Here is a 21,791-nt window from a genome sequence, read left to right as displayed (position 1 = left end):
AGAATTAAACAGAAACACATTTTTGTTCACCTTTATTAATGAAAAGCTACCCAGTCCAATCTGACTGACAAGGCTAATGAATCTGTATCTTCCCTTTAAAACAGATCACCAATGTGACCTGAGTACTAGACAGCTAACATGGCACAGCAAGCATTTCTTCTCGGTTTTTCCCTTTCCCTGCAACTCACAAAACTAAAAGAATATCACTTAGTATGCCGGCATACAGGTGTTTTGAGCATATGCAAATTCACTCTTAAACATGCTACATTTATTTGACCACCTTCCCCATGCCATTGGCATTTCTTATGTACACTCTGACCATCCAACCATCATTAAGACCGATGACAAAGCGCGTGTGAAAGCATTTATCATGACCATACTATTTACAGAGCAAATTGGAAAATATTGGGGGAAAAAAAAAAGTGCATTTAGTATTTTTATGTTTACATTCTTCCCTTAAATCTTTGAGATTTGTCCATTTACTTCAACTGGGAATTTGCAACATTACAGTGTATTCTTAATAAAGTCAACCTTGCAATTAAAATGAACATTTTTCCTTGGAAATGAACAAGATATGGCCAATTATCAATTACAGTACAAAATGTCCAATACAATAATTTTTTTTTTTTAAGTTTACAATTGTGTTTCAGTTATCTATTAAGTCCAAGCTACAATGTTTGACATCTGTTCTCCCATAAAAAAACCCACATCCAGACATTAAACTAAACACAAGTAATATAAATATTAATTGGCAATTATTATCTGTAAAAAAGTGAAACGGAGCAGCAGGCTTTGGTGATTTGCCATAGCATTAGGAACATGCAAATTTGTAGATCCTTGGGACCCATTTACGTATCTGACAAATTTGGAACCCACGCCTTTTCAAGTACAGTACTGAGAGTAAAGTTAATGTCTTCTTTTCTACCTTCCATGAAATTAGTTCTTTCAGACACTAAGCGTAATGTCCTGAGTAGAGAGGAAGAAAATTTGCTATTGCACAATTAAGAAATGCTCTTCATTCTGGAGAGGTCATGCAGTGTTTCCTTGCTGTAAGGCATATTGAGACCTTCAGGTTTCTTCAAGTAGCTTCCTCAAATTTCTCTGAATCTGGTGAGAAATAAAAAAGGGGTTAGAGCCCAATCCAAACCCAAGCATTCAACTACAACTCACATTCTATGGTATTTAACTAAATATTTTAACCCCACTGCATTCTGAACATTCTGTTCTCTGCTGAATTGGTGACCCCACAGGCACGAGCTCATTTTTTAACTGACTGCCCTAATATCTTTCTCCATAAGTGGAGAGTCTAAATGTGACCAGTCATCTGCAAAGGCATGCCATGGGATCTGTGCTCACATGCCCCGTGTAATGGTCACATGTCTGTGCTGAAACAATTATGTGATGGAACCATGTCATAAAGACTGGTGTCCATAACCACAACAATTCATATTTCAAATGAATATATACAACTATCCAAATAAATAAAGCACATCAAACTTGAACAGAAAAAAACCCTCTGTTAAGTGAATCCCTCACCTCTGAAGCAACTTTAACATGTACTGTAAGAGTCAGTTTTCCATTCATGGAAAAACTTTTTTTAGTCTAGCCCTAGGCAAATCTTGGCTGAATCCATGAACAGCTTCTACTTCTAAATAGATAAAAATGCCACACTAGGTCAATTAGATCAATGTGTAAACATTCCTACATATCCCACCTTTTCAAGTTTGAACAGGTTTGTAGACAACTCTCCATATATTTCTGCACTGGCATCTGACTCACGATGAATGGCATTTCTGAAATACATATTAAGACAAGTAATTAGGGCTACACAATATATAAGTTAAACAGTCATGCCAATGTGCCCATATGCAAAAGTGCATGCAGGATGTGCATTGTCTAATAATGCAAATGAAATCACTCTGTTCACTCCACCATTTGCTACTTTGTTAAAAAAGGCAATGTCACCCTCTTATTTTAAGTCAAGCATTATGCACTACTAATATCATGATTTATGAAATTATTTATTAAACGCCCCTCCAAGCCAAATGCTTATTTTTCACAATGTGTATTTATAGACATAATAACTAGTTCCAGATATGTGATTTTAACATTTCTGTATTTCATATCACAACATATGTTGTGAGGGGGTGTTGCTCCCAACATTGAGCAGCCCTACTAGTTGTGTTATGCAGTATGCAGAGAAAACAATAGAACCATGCAAAATGCAATTAATCTCTGCTACAGCATTTCGTAAGATATCTTATAGCCCCACCATAAAATGAACTGCTGACATGTTCAGTCATATGTGAGTCATTTGTGATAATTAAAATGCTCTTCTGAAACCAGGTGGAATTTAAATTGTAGTGGTATTTGTTGTCTGACTGAACCAAGTAAATTCCGCATGGACAGGATATGAATTGAGCCTGAGGCATTCCACATTCCTTAAACATTTCCAGGATCCCAGAATACATAGAGGAATATTAGTCTTGAGACATCAAATTGTCAGTATGTAATGTTGTTTCGAACAGATACATCACACGGAGAGTAAGGAACCTACTCGTTGTGTTGATAATCCCCCATGGAGCCCAAAGAATTCAGCCGCTGCTCCAGGGCCACGATTTTGAAAGCCATGTAACAGGATGACAAGAGCAGCACACACACTCTGCAAATGATACAACACAGACTGTAACATCCACAGAAGATTTATAACATTTATTATTGAATACTACACATTCTCATGGTTACGTACAGAAACAAATAAATTAGCAGAAGGGTATTCAAGGAAACTGGATGCTGCTGTTTGTCCTGGTGACCATCCCCCAAAAGAGACTTGCTTGGGCCTACGGTTAAAGATGAGGGTGAAATCAGAGCAAAAGCTCAACCCAAACAGTGGAAAATGTCCATGTGGTGAGAGACTACCATTGGGCTGAGTCCCATGCCGAGAGTTTGCTGTCTGCAGATGAATATCCGCTTGGACTGCCACCTCACCATTCTTTACTGCATCCAGGAAGTTTTCTGGAAGGCTTTGAAACTCTAGTGGGGGGGAGAGAGGAAAAAAAAAAAAAAGGGTTTACACTGTGCAGATACCTGTACAACCTGAAAACTTGTGCACACACAGACATAAAACATACATATCTCTCTGATCAGCTGAGCTTTTCATTACGTTCTTGCAGGTCTTGCATTTACATGCCAAGCATTGCACAGGTAAACTTCCCAGATAATTGTGCAAAAATTGAAATGATTCATTCAATAAGAATTGTCACTATAATATAAATACACCTCACCACGTGCACCTACTTGTCCAACTTAAGTGACAGAAGTTGATGTGACTCGACCCACCTGACATTTTCTCGTAATCGGGAGTCTGGGAGCCTGAGCTGCTGCTCTCTTGCATGTCATGTCTCCTGTGCCGCACTACTCCATCCAAGTCTGAGAAGTCTGCAGAGAGGTCCTGAAGCAAACACAAACAGGGGAGGTTAGGTACCAAACAAACACAACAAGTGCCCAAGCATGAGCCTGTACACAGCATTTTGGCCAGGAGTTGAGCTGCTAGCCAAATGTATTTTTGCAAGGTAAATGAGGGCCAGAACTTTTCTGTCTGAGACTAAGACGAGAGCCTGTAGTGAGCTGTGAGTGAGGGATATACTCACCAGAGGAAGTGAAGAGGAGCAGTCGGCTCTGAAACTGTTTTCGGCAGATGAAGTGATGGGACTGCTGCCTGTAATATCAGCCTGATGAGAGATTTATCTTTATTCATAACATCCAGATTCGGAATCATTTATAGCTCTGCAAATGATTTTTTTTTTTTTAAGTGTACTTACATCTAGGTGCAGGCATATTGACCTCAAAAACTTGTAGGTGGTGTCTCGCGAGAGGAACGACACAAAAACATACTGGGAAAGGGAGGCAAAAATCTGCGCATTAAACATTAGTACACTAATGTACACAAGTTTTCTTTAGGCAAAACCACAGAACGATAATATTACACTCAGAACAACAGCTAAGCTATTATTGAAATTTGTATAATAGACTTACACGGTCGCTCGTGGTGGTGATGACTAGTGCGTTGGGAACCAGAATGGCAGTTTTTGTCTTTTTAATTAAAGTTACAGCTATCACAGGGATGGCAATCTGTAGAGTGAAGAACTACAACTTTAAAAAAAAAAAAAAAAAAAGTCCTTTCCTTCACACAAGGGAAAACTATTACGCAGGCCAGCCTAATGGTAAGTAGATACCTTGGTATCTTTGCCGAAGACTTTGGAATGAAAACAGATCCAATTATCAGAGATGAACATCTTGCCCTGGTAGAGAATATCCCTTTGCCAGGCACAAGTGTAGCCTGAGGGAAACATCAGTCATTTGAATATGAATTTGTTTAATTATTAATTGCAAAATATGTACACGTTCATTTCTGTGAATACAATTAGTAATATTATCTCAAATATCAAAACACTTAACATGCATTCAAGATATGGTAAATCAGACCATATATCAATGAACTGTGTGTCCTAGCAGTCATGAATCAATATGGGAAGCAGTGAGAAGCGGGATGACTGATAACTTACTTTGTTTGAGCACCTCATCTTTGCTGATATCTTTGAAGATTTTGTGATACTGTGTGTTTGCTTTGGAGAGCTGAACAGAAATGACCAGTCATTATTTCAGGCATTGTTTCTGTGCACACGGTCATGGCCAATAAAAGCTGTTTTATGTCTATTTTTGGAGTATTAAAAATATATTAAGAGCAGACTGCCCTCTTTTTCACTGTGTGGTACAATTATGGACCAACTGATAGGCCACACACACACACAAATGACAGACCTGGCTGAACTGCGACTTTTTCCTTTCAAGCTTTGTTTCATTGTCACTGGGACTTTGCAAAGGCGAAGGCTGCTCCAGGGGTTTAAACCTGTAACAACAAAAACCGGATACAATAAAAAAAAAAAAGGGATGTATGGTGCAGGAGGGTAAGAAACACAGAGATATTGTTCCTATCTGTTAGCAAACTGTAAACTCATGGTACACATAAAAACATTCTGGGTTAAGCAACACATTATATGTGTGAATAAAAAAAGGAAAATAGCACTAGTAATACCTCTCTCTCTCTCTCTATATATATATATATATATATATATATATATATATATATATAAAATAGAGGAAGAAGCATACATACATTTACATAGAACATTATGTTATTTTGCGATAGCCAGGGGCACGTTCAGCAGGCAGCTGAGCACGAAACATGTTTGCACAGCAGCTTGTCAACACAGCGTGAATACACAAAGACCGAGAAAGTGTCACACCGAAGGCCACACCACATCCAGCCTGCAGAGGCCCGTCAACGCCCGTACGTTCGGTCAGGGCGTGTGGCGGGTAACCCGGCCCACAGTGGACACGGACTTCACCTCATAAGCGATGGCCTCTTCCTGATTTCAGAAAGGTCAAACTCCGCGTCCACCGAGAGCTGAGGGTCCACGGCCGTCTTTCCAGCTGGTCTCTGCCGGTCCTCCCCGTTTTCCGTCTCCGGGCTGCAGAACAGTGAACAGCGTTTTGTGTGTGTGTGTGTGTGTGTGTGTGTGTGTGTGTGTTTCAAGGATTTATCCCAAACGTCATGGAACACACACACACATGTCCAAGCAAGACACCGGTGCACCTCAGTCAAGGTCAACTTCCGAACCAAAGTTGCTAAGGGAACCGGTATCAAAAGAAAAAAAAAAAAAAGAAATCGGTCAAGTTTCGCACTTTGACTCTTCTGAGCGCTGCTCGAGTGTTTCAAAGTGTTTTAAAAAACGCGACGCGGCGCATGTTCGCGCTTCACGGTCCAGACTTAAAATGACTTCTGCAGTAATTACACAGGCGCTGACTACAGGGAACTTTTCTGGTTTTTTTTTTTTTTTAAAGCGTTGCGCCCTATAACATTTTAAAGCACAGCCAATAAAGTGTCTCAAGTTTAAAGCAGCTGTCGAATTAGCCCACGCACTAATACTTTACCCACTTCCACGCCAACGACTGCGGACTTGTACATAAAAGTGCACGCAGGGCGAAGTACACAAACACCGGGGCAGCGGCGGCCCCCTTTTCTTTTCTTTTTTCTCTGTCACGTTTTAACCCAAAAAAAGTTGTCCGAAGCGAGGAGCGCGGCGAGCCCCGCTAGCCGGCCCGGCTAACGCGGCCCTCGGCGCCCGGGGCGAACTCACTTGGCGCGGACCGAGCGCGCATCCCCCCTCCGCTCCGCCTTGGCCGGCTTCGCGGCGTCCGGCGCGGCCAGCGGGGTCGGGAGCCGGTCCGGCTGCTCGACCATCAGCACCATGTCGCCGCGAGGGACTGCCGAGCGCTCGCCTCCCCCCCCCCCTCCGGCGGGCCGTCCTGCTTCTCCGCCGCCGAGAAGCGGGCAAAGTTGTGGGGGAGGGACAAAAAAAAAAAAGTGCGGCTCCGGGCGGGCGCGCAAAGGGTTAAATTCGGGAAGGAGGGCCGTCCAGGGAATTCTGCCGAGATGGAAAAGGGGAGGAGAGAGGAGGAAGGAGGAAGGACGAGGAAGAGGAAGGCTCTGGCTTCTGTTTACTCGGCCAAAGGCGGCGACTTTTTCCCTTTAAACGCGCCTGGAAACGTTTGCAGTTGGAAGTCGTGCACTTATCCAACATTTCCGACATACGTTGTATGCTCTAGCGTTGACCTACAAGTTGTACAGGGTGGTAGTGGCCTAGTGGGTAACACACTCGCCTATGAACCAGAAGACCCAGGTTCAAATCCCACTTACTACCATTGTGCCCCTGACACAAGACACTTAACCCTGAGTGTCTCCAGGGGGGGACTGTCCCTGTAACTACTGATTGTAAGTCGCCCTGGATAAGGGCATCTGGTAAATGCTGCAAACGTAAATGTACGTTTTGTCGCTCTTGTGCTTGTCTGCTGCCTCTGCAAACGGGACAGAAATCGACACCTTTAGTTGTACCGCCGTGCGAACGCCGCTCTGAGAGTTCTCGTACAAAAACCTAGAAATCTCCACTTTCACAAAGTCATGTATGTCCGTAAACCTACAGTCTTGGCCAAAAGTTTGCGGCTCCCGTTTTATTGTGACAAGTTGCATGTATTCCAGAATGTTCTAAAGAGTGATCAGATGAATTCAGCCGTGCCACAAAGGGACCTACTGAGATCGTTTCGGTGATCCTCTCTGTAACACAGGCACGGATATTGCTGCTACTAAGCATGCACCTAAATCAACCATTTATCGGATCATAAAAAAAAAACTTCAAGGAGAGAAGTTCCAGTGTTGTTCAGGGTGGCCAAGAACGTCCAGCAAGCACCAGGAACGCCTCATAAAAAGGATTACCATCAGTCCTGTCTCGTGCCAGCAGTAAAGCATCCTGAGACCGTTCATGTGTGGGGTTGCTTCTCATCCAAGGGAGTGGCCTCACTCACAATTTTCCCTAAGAACACAGCCATGAATAAAGAATGGTACCAAAGCATCCTCCGACAGCAACTTCTCCCAACCATCCAAGAACCAAGTTTGGTGAAGAACAATGCCTTGTCCAGCATGATGGAGCGCCATGCCATAAGTGGCTCGGGGAGACAAAACATTGACATTTTTGGTGCATCTCCAGGAAACTCCCCGAAACTCCCCAATTGAGAACTTGTGGTCAATCCTCAAGAGGCGGGTGGACAAACAAAAGGCACAAATTCTGACAAACTCCAAGCACTGATTATGAAGGAATTGGTCACATGTCAGAAGTCTTGAAAAAAAGGACCAACACTGCATATATTGACTTATAAAACTTATAAAAGGCTTGTAATAATATTTGTAACATCAAAACAACTGATAAAAAAAAAAAATCTAAAAAAACTTTTGGCCACGACTGTACACACACATACATTATTTTTTCAATTTATTCAGCCAATTAATTGTGAAAATGCGAAATAATGCAGCCACTTTTCCAGTTTAAGGCACTTTTGATGGTATGCAATCGCAATGAGCGATCTTACCAAGTGACTTGGAAAGGATCCACCTCTACCTCACGTAGACTCTCCACTGGTGTCCCTCAAGGCTCGGTGCTAGGTCCTCTCCTTTTCTCCCTCTACACGAGATCACTTGGTGAGGTCATTTCCTCACATGGATTATCCTACCACTGCTATGCTGACGACACACAACTCCTCTTCTCCTTTCCTCCCTCTGATCTTCATGCTGCTTCCAAAATCTCTGCATGTCTAACAGACATCTCGTCTTGGATGGCAGCCCATCACCTCCAACTCAATCCCACCAAAACTGAACTAATATTCATTCCAGCAGATTCTTCACCACATCAGGATCTTGCTATTTACCTAGACAACTCGCAGCTCTCTCCTTCTGCAACAGCCCGCAACCTTGGCGTAACAATAGACAACCAACTCTCCTTCTCAACTCACATCAGCAATCTTTCCCGCTCATGTAGATTCCTTCTCTACAATATCAGACAAATCCTCCCTTATCTGTCAACCCAGGCCACCCAACTACTGGTTCAGTCCTTAGTAATCTCACGACTGGACTACTGCAACTCCCTTCTAGCTGGTCAACCACTATGTACCATCCGACCTCTTCAACTCATACAAAATGCAGCAGCACGACTGATCTTCAACCCAAATTCTCCCACACCGCCCCTCTGCTACGCTCCCTCCACTGGCTCCCAGTAGCTGCACGCATCAGGTTCAAAATACTGATGCTGGCCTACAAAGCCAAACATGGAGCAGCACCATCCTACCTCACAGCCCTTATTACACCCCGCACTGCACCTTGTCTACTCCGAGCCTCCAGTACTGCTCGCCTGGTCCCTCCATCTCTGAAGGTAAAAGGAAGACGCTCATCTAGACTCTTCTCTGTCTTGGCCCCTCGGTGGTGGAATGAACTTCCCCTCGAGGTCAGAACAGCTCAGCCACTGAGCACCTTCAAACGACAGCTCAAGACCTTCCTCTTTAAAGAATATTTAGATTAAATTGTAATTTTCTTGTTGTCAAACTTTGTGTACAGAATCTACAACAGAGTGAATTAAATAGATGTATTCATAGTTGGGGTCCTAGTGAACCGGAATTGATCTCTTCATCGATGGTAACTTGAAAGCACGTTGTAAGTCGCTCTGGATAAGGGCGTCTGCCAAATGCCATAAATGTAAATGTAAATGTAAATGCAACATTTCGAAATAAAAGTTCCAAATGGAAAGACGGGAAAACAAAATGATACATGAACATACATGACTTGGAAATTTATAGGGTTTTGTTTAATGTGTACGAGATCTGTTAATGTCGAATATAGAACTCACTGCTAAGTTTGCTGAGGTCAGCCTAACATATTACTTTTTATTAATAAGCAGTAGGGTTAGTAACCTTGCCATTTTGGTGGGGCCTTTCCTGAAAACTGAATTAAAGAACCACTGACAGAAACATCTGGTTCCAAGGGCTAAGAAGTGTTCTTACTTATTAATTCAAGTATTTAGGCCTAGTTTTGGACGTCATGTGTCACGGACCAGTGGATCCCATCTGGTGCTGACATAAGACCTCAATAGCCTGAAATGATGGAATCTCACAGTGTCTCTGAAGCGAGATATTCCTCCTCTAACATGGTCCCCTGATGACACTTTGCTTTGGTCTTAACATTCCATAAACCACCATCCCATCTGCTAAAGATGGTTGGACTTATCAACTTGACATGGAAATTGGAGACATCAGTTGAACCTGAATTGTCGAAATCTGACAATTCTGCTTGAAGTCAGAAATCCCATAAAAATAAGGCATTGGTTTTTGTTTCAGTAGATAATTTAATCAAGGCTTTTCACATTTGCAGTATATTCAACTTCCATTACTGGGGCAGTGGTGGCCTAGTGGTTAAGGAAGCGGCCCGTAATCAGAAGGTTGCCGGTTCGAATCCAGATCCGCCAAGGTACCACTGAGGTGCCACTGAGCAAAGCACCGTCCCCACACACTGCTCCCCGGGCGCTGGTCATGGCTGCCCACTGCTCACTTAGGGTGATGGGTTAAATGCAGAGGACAAATTTCACTGTGTGCACCGTGTGCTGTGCTGCTGTGTATCACATGTGACAATCACTTCACTTTTTTTTTTTATAGGTTTTAGAATATTAAATTGGTTACAGGTTAGTCACTGATATACTTATGGACATACTTATGGTAAACTTTGGTTTATCCCTGCCCTGTAAAGGTTGCCCCAATTTCTTGTTAGATTTCATGTGAAACTCAACCTTCAGCTCCCTGCTGATGCTTGGCATCCTGGAAATGCCTATTCATGTCATGCTGAATGGGATCATGAATGGTTTTTTTGTCTGCTGAGGACAGTGAAATGTATCCCAAACAATAACAGAGCAGCATGGTCTTTGTTTGTCCGTGGATAATATAATAATGGATGACCCAGTAAAACCACATGGCTTTGTTCCCTCTTTCTGTGAACCAGCCTACACAAAACATTAGTAAGAGTCACATCATGTGCGAATGTGCAATCATTGTACACCAGATGGCGCCAGAGACTGTAGTGTCATTTGTGTTCAATTATTTTCAAGATCAGATGTCCTGAGCCAATTGTAAGTTACAAATAAGACTATATTAAACCTGAAGATAAATACTTAAAATGTTAGCATTTTTCCTGTAAACGAAAAAAAATCTTGTGACAGATGCACTCTGAAAATGATCAGTGCTGGTTATAGTATTGTGACTTCATTAATGACAGCACTGCATCCATACGCAGGAGTCGTTTGCATCCTCTCCAGCTAAGGTGTTTCTGGCCTCACAGGAAATTGCACCCTGGGACTGAGAAACAGAGAAAAGGGGAGTGGAGGGGTGGGAATAAAGCTCCTGTCAGAGTTTGTTATGTGTCCAGGAAACAATGCTGAAACCAGCAATGTAAGCTGTTACCAAGCCGAACCGCTATTAATCACGGCTGACAAGGAACTAAGGTTGAAGGTGGGAGTTCTGCCAGGGCCGCTGGTTATAGCAGCCAGTTCGCAGAGCGAAAAGGAACGGGAAAGGTCAGAGGAGGTGGCCAAAACTGTTTGCGAGATGCCACAAAAGTAACTGTATGCTAAGTACTTTTGTAGATTTCTTCGTGGCATTCTATACTGAAAAATCCTTTTGCTTGTGTGTCAGAAAACCCTGGATATTTAGTTTTTGCAGCTGCTTCCTGGACCTGTGCGCTTGTTCTTTGTTTCAGGGTTTGTGGGGGTATACCTTCTCTTTAAGGGAAAAAAAGGAAGTAAAAGAGAAAGAGGGAGCAGGGGAGTTAAAATGGGGGCCTGCGACTGCAGGAGATTGAAGTGCTGTTAAGTGCTCTGCTTGAAAGCATGTCTGGCCTCATTAGCTGTCAGTTGTAACAATACTGAACTGGCAGTGAAGACAGGTCTGAGTCTTGTGGCCATAAATCACCATCTGACAGGCCTCCTGACAGGCTGGGAACCACTGCACATGCAGCCGGCGCCTACGTACTCTCAGCTGTAGCTCACGGACCTACACACACACACACACACACACACACACACATGCACACTCAAAACAACTCATCAAAGGCCAAGTGGCCTGCCTTAGCCAAAAGATATTCGGTTTGCCACCTCTTTTTATGGCTGACACACGCCTGCCTCGCCCCCGAATCAGGCTTTGCGTTAGTTGTGTGTGTGTATAAGGGAGTATTTATGTGTGTGTGTGTGTGTGTGTGTGTGTATGAGACTTGTGAAAATTAAGGTTTGGGGGGGGTCGGTGCTTCTGTCAGTTTGAGAGTGTCCATTAGGCTTGACAGGCGGTGGTGTGGTTTGGCTCCAGTGGGAGGCCGAGAGAGAGAGAGAGAGAGAGAGCAGGGCCTGGAGGTCATTAATCATGGCCTCTGACATGGAGGGAGGGGCCCTGGTCCCCGCCACGTCTGCCCCGAACACGTAAAGCCGGGTCATGCTCAGGACCCCAAAAAAACTCTGGCATCTGCTGCCATCCTGCTTCTCGCTCTTTGGGGTCAATCCGGCAGGAGTCTGCTCTCTTTGGCTCGTTCGGCTGTTTGTTAACTTTGTTCTTACATGGACTTTTTATCACCTCATGATAGATGGAACATCTCACCAATACTTCATTTGTATGTGTGTTGACCAAAGGTGGATGAACATATCGTCATTGCGCTTTTACACTGAGTTCTGCAGTGTACTCTCTTACCAAGAAACAATCCCCATTCTGCTCACCACTCTCCAGCTCAGCCTATCAATCATTCCTTTTTCTGTTTATTTCACCAGCCTGTCTCTGGTACACGCCTTCTTCTGCCCGAGCCATACCTGGTCTCCCATCACCATGCAATTTACGTCCAGGACAGATGGATTACGAAGTGGAAGACTCAGCAAGAAGTAAAATTCAAAATTGATTCATTTTGGCCAAGAAAAAAGAATAACACCAGAGCAGCACAAGCAGTCAGTGTTTGTCTCTGTGTGTGTGTGTGTGTGTGTGTATAGTGTGTTTTTGACTGTTTTTTGACAATCTCTATTGATTATATCAATTTGAGAAAACAGTATTATACAGTATTGTCGAGCAGTGTTTTTCCTGCAGTTTCCCGTATTTGGACTTTAATCATCAGCGAAGAACCTGTTCATTCAGGACACTGATGAATCAAACATGTTTTTTTGTGAAATGTCATTCAGCTGTTACTTCCTAGAAAATAAGAATGCATGTAAATAACTCTTCAATCTTTCCATTGCCATCTGATAGAAATGACTGTGTGTGGCTTGATCTGTTTTATCGAGTTGTTACATTGGATCTGAATGGTATGGTCACAGTAATTTGTACTGCCATCGGGGTTAAAAGGTTGGCCTAATCTGAGCTGGAACGTAGATGGACTGAAATGAGCTTTTAATTTGGGGTAGAAACCTGGACCGCCCGTGATGTAAAACATTAATTAAAACATAAAGCCATAGTTATACTATGTACACTCTTTGAAAGCCACTTGGCACACTATATCATTAGTTTATATATACCTTATTAAAACGTCCTCTGTTGAAACAGTTGCTGGACTTCCTGAAGCATAATGTGCTCTGTTTAAGCTCAATGCAGAATTATGCTGAAGTCACCAAATGCTGTTACCACGCACTCTCTCTCACCCTGTAATGCCGTAATGTTATTTCATGGCATCGACCTACCTTCCATCGCTCCAAACCGCTGCCTCACGCACAGCGGCTGCCATAAATCAATGGACAGGATCGTGTCTTCTAGTCAGACTAAACAAGAGCGTTTGTGCTGATTTGTGCCATGCCATTAATCATCCTGACAGTCTGAAAAACACATTTCCACTCTAATGACTGTATTTGGATAATCAAGCCTGCTTCCTTCTATTTATGCCTCTCGCTCAGACAGCAGTTTCCTACCACAGATGCTGCATGAGCGAAAGACCGAAGAAAGGGGGGCTTGTTTTCATTAGTGGCAAAGACATATTTGGGTTTATGAGCCGTTAGTTGCAATAGAATTTGATATTAACCATACAAAAACAGAGTGTGTCAAACCATATACCTACTTCATAAAGTATCCTTCATAGGACGTCTTTAACTAAGCCTCCCCAAGCGGCATAAAGATGCATACTAGACCTCCATCAAATATTTCTGGGATAGCTTGTCACATTTTTTGCTGTCCAATTTATGACGAGTGTGGAAATTTACCGAACGTGGTTGGAGATGAACTGCAACGTTTCATCGGCCATGTTTGGGGTTAGCGTGTATAGAATTAGCTTCGGTTTCATCCGTGAAGGAACTGGAGCGCTATGAGGAATTTGAGAATGTGACTTTTGTGCACCAACAGGGCGGGCCCAGTCCTCCACGCTTTCAGCTGAAAAACGCAGACGCCGCGTCCGCCGGCCTTCCGTGTCCAAGGCACGTTTTTCCGTGCGCTCTCACAGTGGTGTGATGCATGAGAACTGACAACTCACCGGCTCTCCTTCACAGGACTTGCAGATCAGAACCAGCTGGGGCCGTGCGCAATGCCGGCCATCCATAATTGCCAATGCCCGCTTGTACACCACTGAACTGGGCCTGTCTGCACCGTTGCATGTCAGGGTGAGCCCTGAGGGCAAAAGCCAGAGACTCAGGGTGGACTGAGGGGTCAAGAAAAAAAAATATTTTAAATGCACAAGTATTTTGTGATGACTGACAGTCAATCCAAAATGCCCATTGTACAGATTTAAAAAGGAACTTGAAACAAAGTGACACATGAATTTGTGCGGCCCAATACATTTAATAATACTCATTCTCACACAAATGTTGTCTTTGACATAGTAAAGCAGACAAACGAATGAATGGTCAAATTTTATCCAATATTTTTTGACTCATTCTGAATATTGCTAAGGAATAACCTGTTGACTGCTGTGGGATCCAGTCTCCTATAGGCAGTGGTGGCCTAGTGGGTAAGGAAGCGGACACAAAATCAGAAGTTTGTTCGAATCCTGAGCCGAGGTGCCACTGAGCAAAGCACCGTCCCCACACACTGCTCCCCGGGCGCCTGTCATGGCTGCCCGCTGCTCACTAAGGGTCATAGGTTAGAAGCAGAGGACGCATTTCGTTTTGTCACCGTGTGCTGTGCTGCACTGGATCACAATGACAATCACTTCACTTTCACTATAGCCAAAATAAAAGCAGGATGGATAGAGTATGAAATTCTTAAACCCCTTAATATCTGCTTTTTTCTTTTCTCAATCATGAAAAACACGTACAGTATGGCAGATGCAGTTTTTGATTCAGTGGATTACATCAAATGTAATCACAATTTACTGCTATCTTGACATTTCAGGGGCTTAGAATAGACTACAAACCCACAAGTTTCAACATATGTGTTCCATAGATATTCATTTTTAGGCTTGTGGCTTAATCTAAAAATTGTACATGTGTTTCCTTTTCTGACTTTGTGTCCATATGTATGTTTTATACATAAACTGTAACTGTTTTGCTCAGTTACCACAGAATGTGGTTAAAGGCCGCTGCATTCCATGTTGTAGACAGAGTTCTGTTCTTTAGCTGAGGGAGGACCCAAGTGTGAGTTCCAAAAGTGTTTTTTTTTTTTTTAACACGCATGTACACAGCGAGAGGGTTGAATTCTGCATTTGATCTTTTTTTTTTTAAACATCATTAAACTATACTTTGGGAGCACATCCATGTTTTCAATCACTTGAGCAGGCCTGAGAGAGGACTCCAAAAGTGTAACGGAAAAACCGCATGCCGTCTGCCTATTGTGGCACATTTTTCATCTTCACCTCTAGCCAAGAAGAAATATTTGAAGTTTTTAGCATCCAGGTGCGTCTGCAGGCAGTGTCCTCAAGTGTACCCCTAAAACTCTTCCTTCTTTCTTCCTGTTTCTGGTTTTTGGCCATTTGGCCAAGGGGTGGCTTTTGACTAAGCGCAGAGCCAAGGATCAGCTAAAATGCTCTGTCATCATTAATCACAGGGCCTTTGTCAGCTGTCCACCCAGGACAGAGGACAGCCTCTCTGCTTTACAGCCCGGTCGCAACCTCAGGAGCCGGTGTGGGTGGGTGGGTGGGTGGGGGGGCCCTTTTGTCGACGCATGTGTGTAAATGGATGAGAGTGTATTCCACTTTACTAGTCATAGCTTACCAGCTGAAAGTGGTGAGCATTATGGACAGGGTGCCAGCAGCAGAGTGCACCGGAATAGAGCGTGGGTGTCGATTCCTGCCAGAGCCATGATGAGAGAGTGAAGGGATGGAAAGACAGAGTGATTGATGAGAGTGGAAGTGGGAAGGAAGGCATGATGGATGGGATAACAGGGTAATGGACGAGTAACACCAAAATGGAAAATGAGAACACCATTCATTTCATTCATGTCTCCCTCGGGATGGAGAAAGAGGGGAGAGACTTTAATTAATGACACCTCCCATCTCTCTCACTGCTGCTCGATTTATTAGTAGCGGTATTTGTTCCCTTTGTAGTGTAGGCATGTCTGGCTTCCGCCATTGTTCGCTAAGACCTGTAGGTGGTGACACAAGTCACTGGATTGAAATAAAGGGTTTCAGGTGATCATAAATTTCACAATGAGATTAAACCAAATCAGAACCATAATTTTTTTTAAATGAACTGAAGTATGGGAACAAACAGGGCTTCAAAGCAGGAGACTCTGACAGGTCAGGTGATCAGACGTGCACTTAGCCGCATTGTGCTTAGACTGACATTGCTTAATCGACACGTCAATCAGTCAGCGTCAAGTTCACCATCTGCGCCCGTTTGATCAGTTGAAAGGGGAACGGATACGCAGCGTTTGTGTTTGTTCTGTAACCTTTGCTCCGGCGCTGCGGCAACTTGACCCATCGTTCCTGGATCAGTCAGGCAGATCTGTTTGCTCCTTGAGCCGTGATGAGGCTTGATTTTGCTCAATGTCTTGGAAAAAAAAAGAAGGCAGGTCGCAGGCTATCGGGTTGCCCTCCAGCGCGTGGTAACGTCTCCACTACAGCAGAGCATACCCACAAGTCCCAAATTTAGTTGCTTTTCAGGGGTCTCTCATAAGCAAAAAAAAAAAAAGCAAATTGCCCCGTGGGAAAGCACAAGCCTAGTGGCACGATTCATACAAGCAAATGTGACTCAACGTTCATTAAATTTAATTGCGCAGTCCACAGCGGCACTCCTTGAGGATTAATTACACAGAGTGCAGACTTCAACAACACCGCCGCCTGACACAGTCAGACGAGATTAATGGCACGAGCGCAACTTGCTGTGTTTACCGGCTCTCCGCTCTGCTTCTGTAAAAGCCGTGCAGTTTGAAGCCTGATACTACTACTACTACCAAAAAAAAACAAAACAGGCAGAGGCACCGGCCTCATGAGACATCCGCCACGGTGTCCGTCTGTTCCGCTTGGCGACAGGAACAAACAGGTAGCCCTGTAGTAGGCGTAGGCCGCCAGAATCCATCAATCACCTGGGTCCGTCTGGGGAAACAATGGGCCCTGGCAAGGCAGCCTCTCCACATCAAAGTGCTGATATGCATTCAGACAATGGCCAATATGCCATGCCTTTTTTCTGGCAAATGCCACTTGATTCCCGAGCGGCTTTAAGGTGACGCGCCGTGTTCTTTGCGTGTCCCTGTTTGCACTCGGGAGCCCGTGGCCCAGTCAGGCGCCGCTAACAGGCCGCGTGGCAAGAGTGACAACTGAACACTCGGGAGCGGAAGAAAACCGTGCGGATCGATACTGCACTTCCTGGCCTTGGTCTCCGGAGATCTGGACGGGTTTCGCTGGCTGTCGCCGAGTGTTCAGTTCACAGCGACAGCCAATAACAACATATCTACCTACAGGTGAGAGAGCAACAACCCACTTTATTCTCTCACCGCAGAGAACACAGGGAAGCTCAAAGAAAACACAACCTGACCCTCTATGCATCTGATGGTCAGAGGGGTCAAAGGCCCAAGTGAAAAAGCACAGACGCACGCCACAACATGTCACAGTCAAAACTGACTGCTTTTATATAGAAGCCTTCAACTGGATTTACAGTGGGGTTTTTTTCCACGTCAAGGTGTCAAAAAGGTGGTGCAAATTCATGATCTGTTCACCACCGGTGAAACGAGTGTATCTTAAGTCGTAATAACATCAGACCCTTGCTGTTATACAGGACACAAAGAATCAGTGGGGTTTAGTAATGATCTATTAAGCATAATTATGCTGCTTTTGGCTTCTAGCATAAAACATCAAATTTTTAGTATTGGTGTAGCGATAACTACTTTTAATGTTAAATGATTGAGAACTGTCATCATTTCCTGTTTGTATTTAAATTCCCAAGATTTGACCCATACTAAGCATTTGTCAGTGATATGATTTGCATAATTGTCAAAACACACCATTATTCAAGTAATGTCATTGCAATATTTGTGGAGGAATAAAAAAATCTGAAGTCAAATTTGAATATAACCATGTCTTTTATTTAACAAAATATGACCTTCCAATTGAAATGGACAGCACTGCCTCCATCTTTTTTGTTTTGTTTTACCTCTTCCGGCCCAGACTGGTCACGCAAACACTTTACAAAAAATATTACATCTTTACTAACTATTCATCAGCTGTACAAATAAAAAGCATCATCAAAGCCCAGCAGTAAAAGGGTGGGGCATGCACGTTCATACCTCAAAGACCGACAGAAAAATAGAACGAAACAAAAACACAAAGGTGGGGAAGAGGAGATTAAAAAGAATGGTTATGACTGTGAGAAACCCTTTTCCTTCTCGCCCTGTGTGGCTCTGACTCAAAAACTTTTATTTTGTAATGTGTCGATCAGTACCATTCAAATGATAGCAATAACTGAAAACATATTTCTGCATCATCGAAGCGCTGCATAGAAAATAAATACAGTTGGTAAGTCTGTAAGGGAGTCGGGGTTTCTGAAGACCGTATCCTGTAACATCAGTCGGGATCAAGCTTGCATGCATCCAGCCGCCAACCCCTGCGCTGCCATTTGAACCGCCAGCGCTCCGTTAGCGCCGGGAACGTGGTATCGGCGTGGAATCGTATCTCCGGCATCTCCATCTCTCCCGTCTGCTCCGTATTCATTTCCTCCAAGCGGGTTTTTTTTCGTTGTTGTTGTTGGCATGCAAGTGCCGCCATTCTCTTCGTCCCCGGACAGACGAGGAGTACGCGAGTACGGTGCTGCCGCTAGCTCGTGCTACCCGCGCCCGCTCACTGGTAGCCCAATGCAGATGCCGATCCCAGTCTCTGGCTGTAGAGGGCGTAGTGGGAGTAGTAGGGTGCGCTGGCTGGTAGGGAGTGCATGGGCAGGGAGGGCGCCGTGGCGGGCAGGGGCACCTTGCTGTACGGGTGGTAGCGCGCCAGGCCCAGGCCGGGCGGCGCCCGCAGGGAGAAGGAGCTCGGGATGGAGGCCGGGCCGCTCTGGGGAGGAAGGTGGAGGTGGCAGGCGGCGGCCGCCGCGGACGGGTATGTGGACAAGAGCTTGGCGCTGTCCAGCGATGCGGGCAGGGACGTGGTGTGGGTGCGCAAGTGAGCGAGGAGCTCCTCGGAGGTGGCGAAGCGCTTGTCGCAGGGACCCAGACCAGCTGACACCCAGTTACAAGCGTGCGGGAGGGGCTCGTTGGGCAGCACGAAGCCATAGGAGTAGAGTGGGTGCGACAGCGACGGCGTGACACTGGATGACAGTGAGCTTGGATGGAGAGGGTGGAGCGGGTGGGGTGGGTACACCAACGGGAAGCCCGGTTTGAGGGCCGAGGAGGGGCCAGAGGGGTCATGAACGCAGGTGGTGCAGCCACTGCCTCCACCCAGTTGGTGGGCATTAGGGTAGCTCAAACAGTACGGGTCCCTGCACAGACCCTGCATGAAGGAAGGCGGAGAGGCGCCCGTCAGAGGGCTGGAGCTGGGGTGCTTGCCCGGGACCCCCACGCTGCCTCCGCCCAGACTGGATTTGGTATGATCCAACCCTGGTACAAACTGGGATGAGTAGCCAGCATAAGCGCCCACTATGGATCCATGGTAGCCCATGCTGGAGGAAGGCAGGGGGAAGACAGAAGGGCCTGATTTGAAGGGGGAGATGGGGGCGATGTGTCCAGCCATCAGTCCAGACTGGGAGGGCAGGGACTCGGCCCTGCCCTCGTGGCGGGGGCTCCCCTCTGAGCTGCTGGTGCTGGAGTTGGCGCTGGCTCGGACGTGGCTGGAGTTGGCATGCTGGGGGCCGTCCTGGCCGCCTTTGCTGCCTGGCTCCGCCTCCTTCTTCAGGCTGCCGTTGCTGCCGCCGTCCACGCTGATCACATCCGACACTTTGTGCTCTCCATTCGGCGTCTGTGACCGCGTTGTCTGGTGGGCGGCGGGCGACTGCGTCTGCCTGTGCGACTGCAGGGGCGAGCCTGAGCCCGCTCTGGAGTTCGGCGAGACGGCATGAGATGAGAAGGAGGGACATCCGGCGTTGCCGCCTCCACCGAGGGGCACCCGGAATCCGGCCTTGTCCCCGCCATTGCTGCTGCCAGTAGAGCTTGCCCCTTCCCTCCTACATTCTGAGCCCATTTTGGAATAAGGCTTGAAGCTGGACTTGTCCTCTGCAGATGATCGATGATCGCCCAGCTTGAGGCCGGAGGAAGAGGTACGCGAGCTGGGCTCTTTGTCAGAAAGCCCCCCTGAGGAGACGGAGGCCAGTTTGGAAGGTGGGGGGTCTGGTTTCCCTATCTGAGAACACGTCTGAGCCAGCAAAGCCAAGGGACTCTTCTTGGCGTCCAACTGATAAGAGAAGGAAATTATAATGATGAGTGTTCAAGTTAAGATTAAACAAACAAGAAAGTCTGCTCGGGAATAATAGGTATATACAGTCATAAATACAACATTTATATTTGCATTCACAATCCATTTCCGGATATTATGTCTTACGTTACAATTAAGAGTTTTATTGCTGGGTGGCTACAGGTCTCATATGAAACTTTTTTGTAACTTTAGAAAAAAAAACCCATAAAAACACAGTAAACCTACATATATATCTCGTTTGAATCATGCTCTTTCTAGTGGCGCTTTGAGTTAAAAAGAAAAATATGCATATGCAAGATTTTTCTCTAGTTCGAGATTAAAATAAAAAAAACCGCGTTCTGTGGGCGAATAAAAGTCCTTGCAATGACCTTACAATGTCTGTACAGACATTAAAAAAATGAATTATTGGCAGGAGCGTGCTTTTCTCCTACCTCGATGCTGACGGGCGCCGACGTCAGGGGCTGCAGGTACTCCGGGTGAAGCAGGTGGGTCGTGTGCGCGGTCAGCATCTTGAGGATCCGGACGGGCAGGCGCCTCGCCTGGCGGCTCGGGTCCGGGGGGGTCGGCGGCGGGGCGGGCTGGCTGTGGGCGTCGGACTCGGCGCTCGGGTGGCGGGCGTGCGGCGTGGGTCCGGGGAGGGGATCTTTCATCTGGAGCGGGCACGGCGGATCGCGGGCGGTTTCAGACGGCGCTCATTCTGCGACTCGGACCGGTTTCATCCCAGAAACTCCGATCAGTTTCGATACGGTTTCTTGTAAATCCAAGACGAAAGTCCACTCGTCTTCCGCAGCCAATAAAAAAAAAAGGTGCTGGCGCGGCTAAAGAAAATGTGAGAAAATTATTATTCCGTTGACGATCATAGTTCCTTCCCACTCCCGGTCTTATTTCCAAATGGGGGGACAAAAACCACCAACTACAGCCAAGCCGGCGTCAGTGTTCACAGACGCAGGACGAACGACGGAATTCAAGTCCCGGACGCACGCAGGCGGCGCAGACGGGGCGAAGCTCCACTCGGAGTAACCGGAGCGGGGCGAGAGACCCGCAAAGTCAGTGCGCCGCCGACCAATGGCGGCTCCCCGCGTTCATCACGGGAGGGTAGACGCCGCTCACGGCGGGGCGGGGCCGAGCGGAGCGGGGCGGGGCCGCCAAGAGCCGTGCGACCAATGCGCGGCCACCGGTGTTGCCAAGTTGGCTCGTTTTAAGCAAGTAGCGGGCACTGATATTTCGTCGTTTTCAGCGCATTAAAGCTGCTACGAAAACCAAAATCTGACCAACGTGTAAAGTGGTCGTCCATGCTACTTTATGTTAATTGCTTCACTGTACGTGAAACAGGCCTGAACGGAAACCGTTATACGTATTAGGTTACGTAGATCTGAATATGCTGGCCAAAACACCACTCACCTATTACTGGATCAATATTGAGATTGTGATTAATTAACACTATTACTCAGTGGCTTTTTGGACAAATGTCACTATGTCACTAGCTAAGTTTATTATTATTATACATAAAGTTTATGTATAATAGTTTATTATTATTATACATAAAACTTATAGTAAATTCGTTTACCTTTATATATATCCC

The 21,791-nt window shown here is 45.6% G+C and overlaps 2 protein-coding genes across 2 annotated transcripts; both read right to left on the bottom strand.

The window, feature by feature from the left end:
• Positions 1–15: 15 nt before the first annotated feature.
• On the bottom strand, positions 16–6,401 carry LOC114786547 (GRAM domain-containing protein 2B-like). The gene is made up of 14 exons (XM_028973739.1): positions 6,201–6,401; positions 5,409–5,531; positions 4,822–4,909; positions 4,566–4,635; positions 4,236–4,339; positions 4,036–4,131; positions 3,822–3,893; positions 3,651–3,731; positions 3,340–3,451; positions 2,920–3,033; positions 2,750–2,840; positions 2,558–2,662; positions 1,715–1,793; positions 16–1,107 (listed from the first exon to the last, which is right to left on the bottom strand). Exons 1-14 carry the CDS (start codon positions 6,311–6,313, stop codon positions 1,069–1,071), a joined length of 1,287 nt encoding a protein of 428 aa, XP_028829572.1. The 5' UTR covers positions 6,314–6,401; the 3' UTR covers positions 16–1,068.
• An 11,472-nt stretch (positions 6,402–17,873) lies between these two features.
• Positions 17,874–21,261, bottom strand: LOC114787108 (zinc finger protein 703-like). Its single transcript, XM_028974889.1, has 2 exons — positions 20,641–21,261; positions 17,874–20,188 (listed from the first exon to the last, which is right to left on the bottom strand). Exons 1-2 carry the CDS (start codon positions 20,857–20,859, stop codon positions 18,647–18,649), a joined length of 1,761 nt encoding a protein of 586 aa, XP_028830722.1. The 5' UTR covers positions 20,860–21,261; the 3' UTR covers positions 17,874–18,646.
• Between the last annotated feature and the right edge of the window lie 530 nt (positions 21,262–21,791).

The sequence above is a fragment of the Denticeps clupeoides genome, chromosome 3 (genome assembly GCF_900700375.1).
Source record: "Denticeps clupeoides chromosome 3, fDenClu1.1, whole genome shotgun sequence".
Classification (NCBI taxonomy): Eukaryota; Metazoa; Chordata; class Actinopteri; order Clupeiformes; family Denticipitidae; genus Denticeps; species Denticeps clupeoides.
The sequence above is the reverse complement of the archived record's forward strand: the minus strand, read 5'-3'. Positions and strand labels throughout refer to the sequence as shown.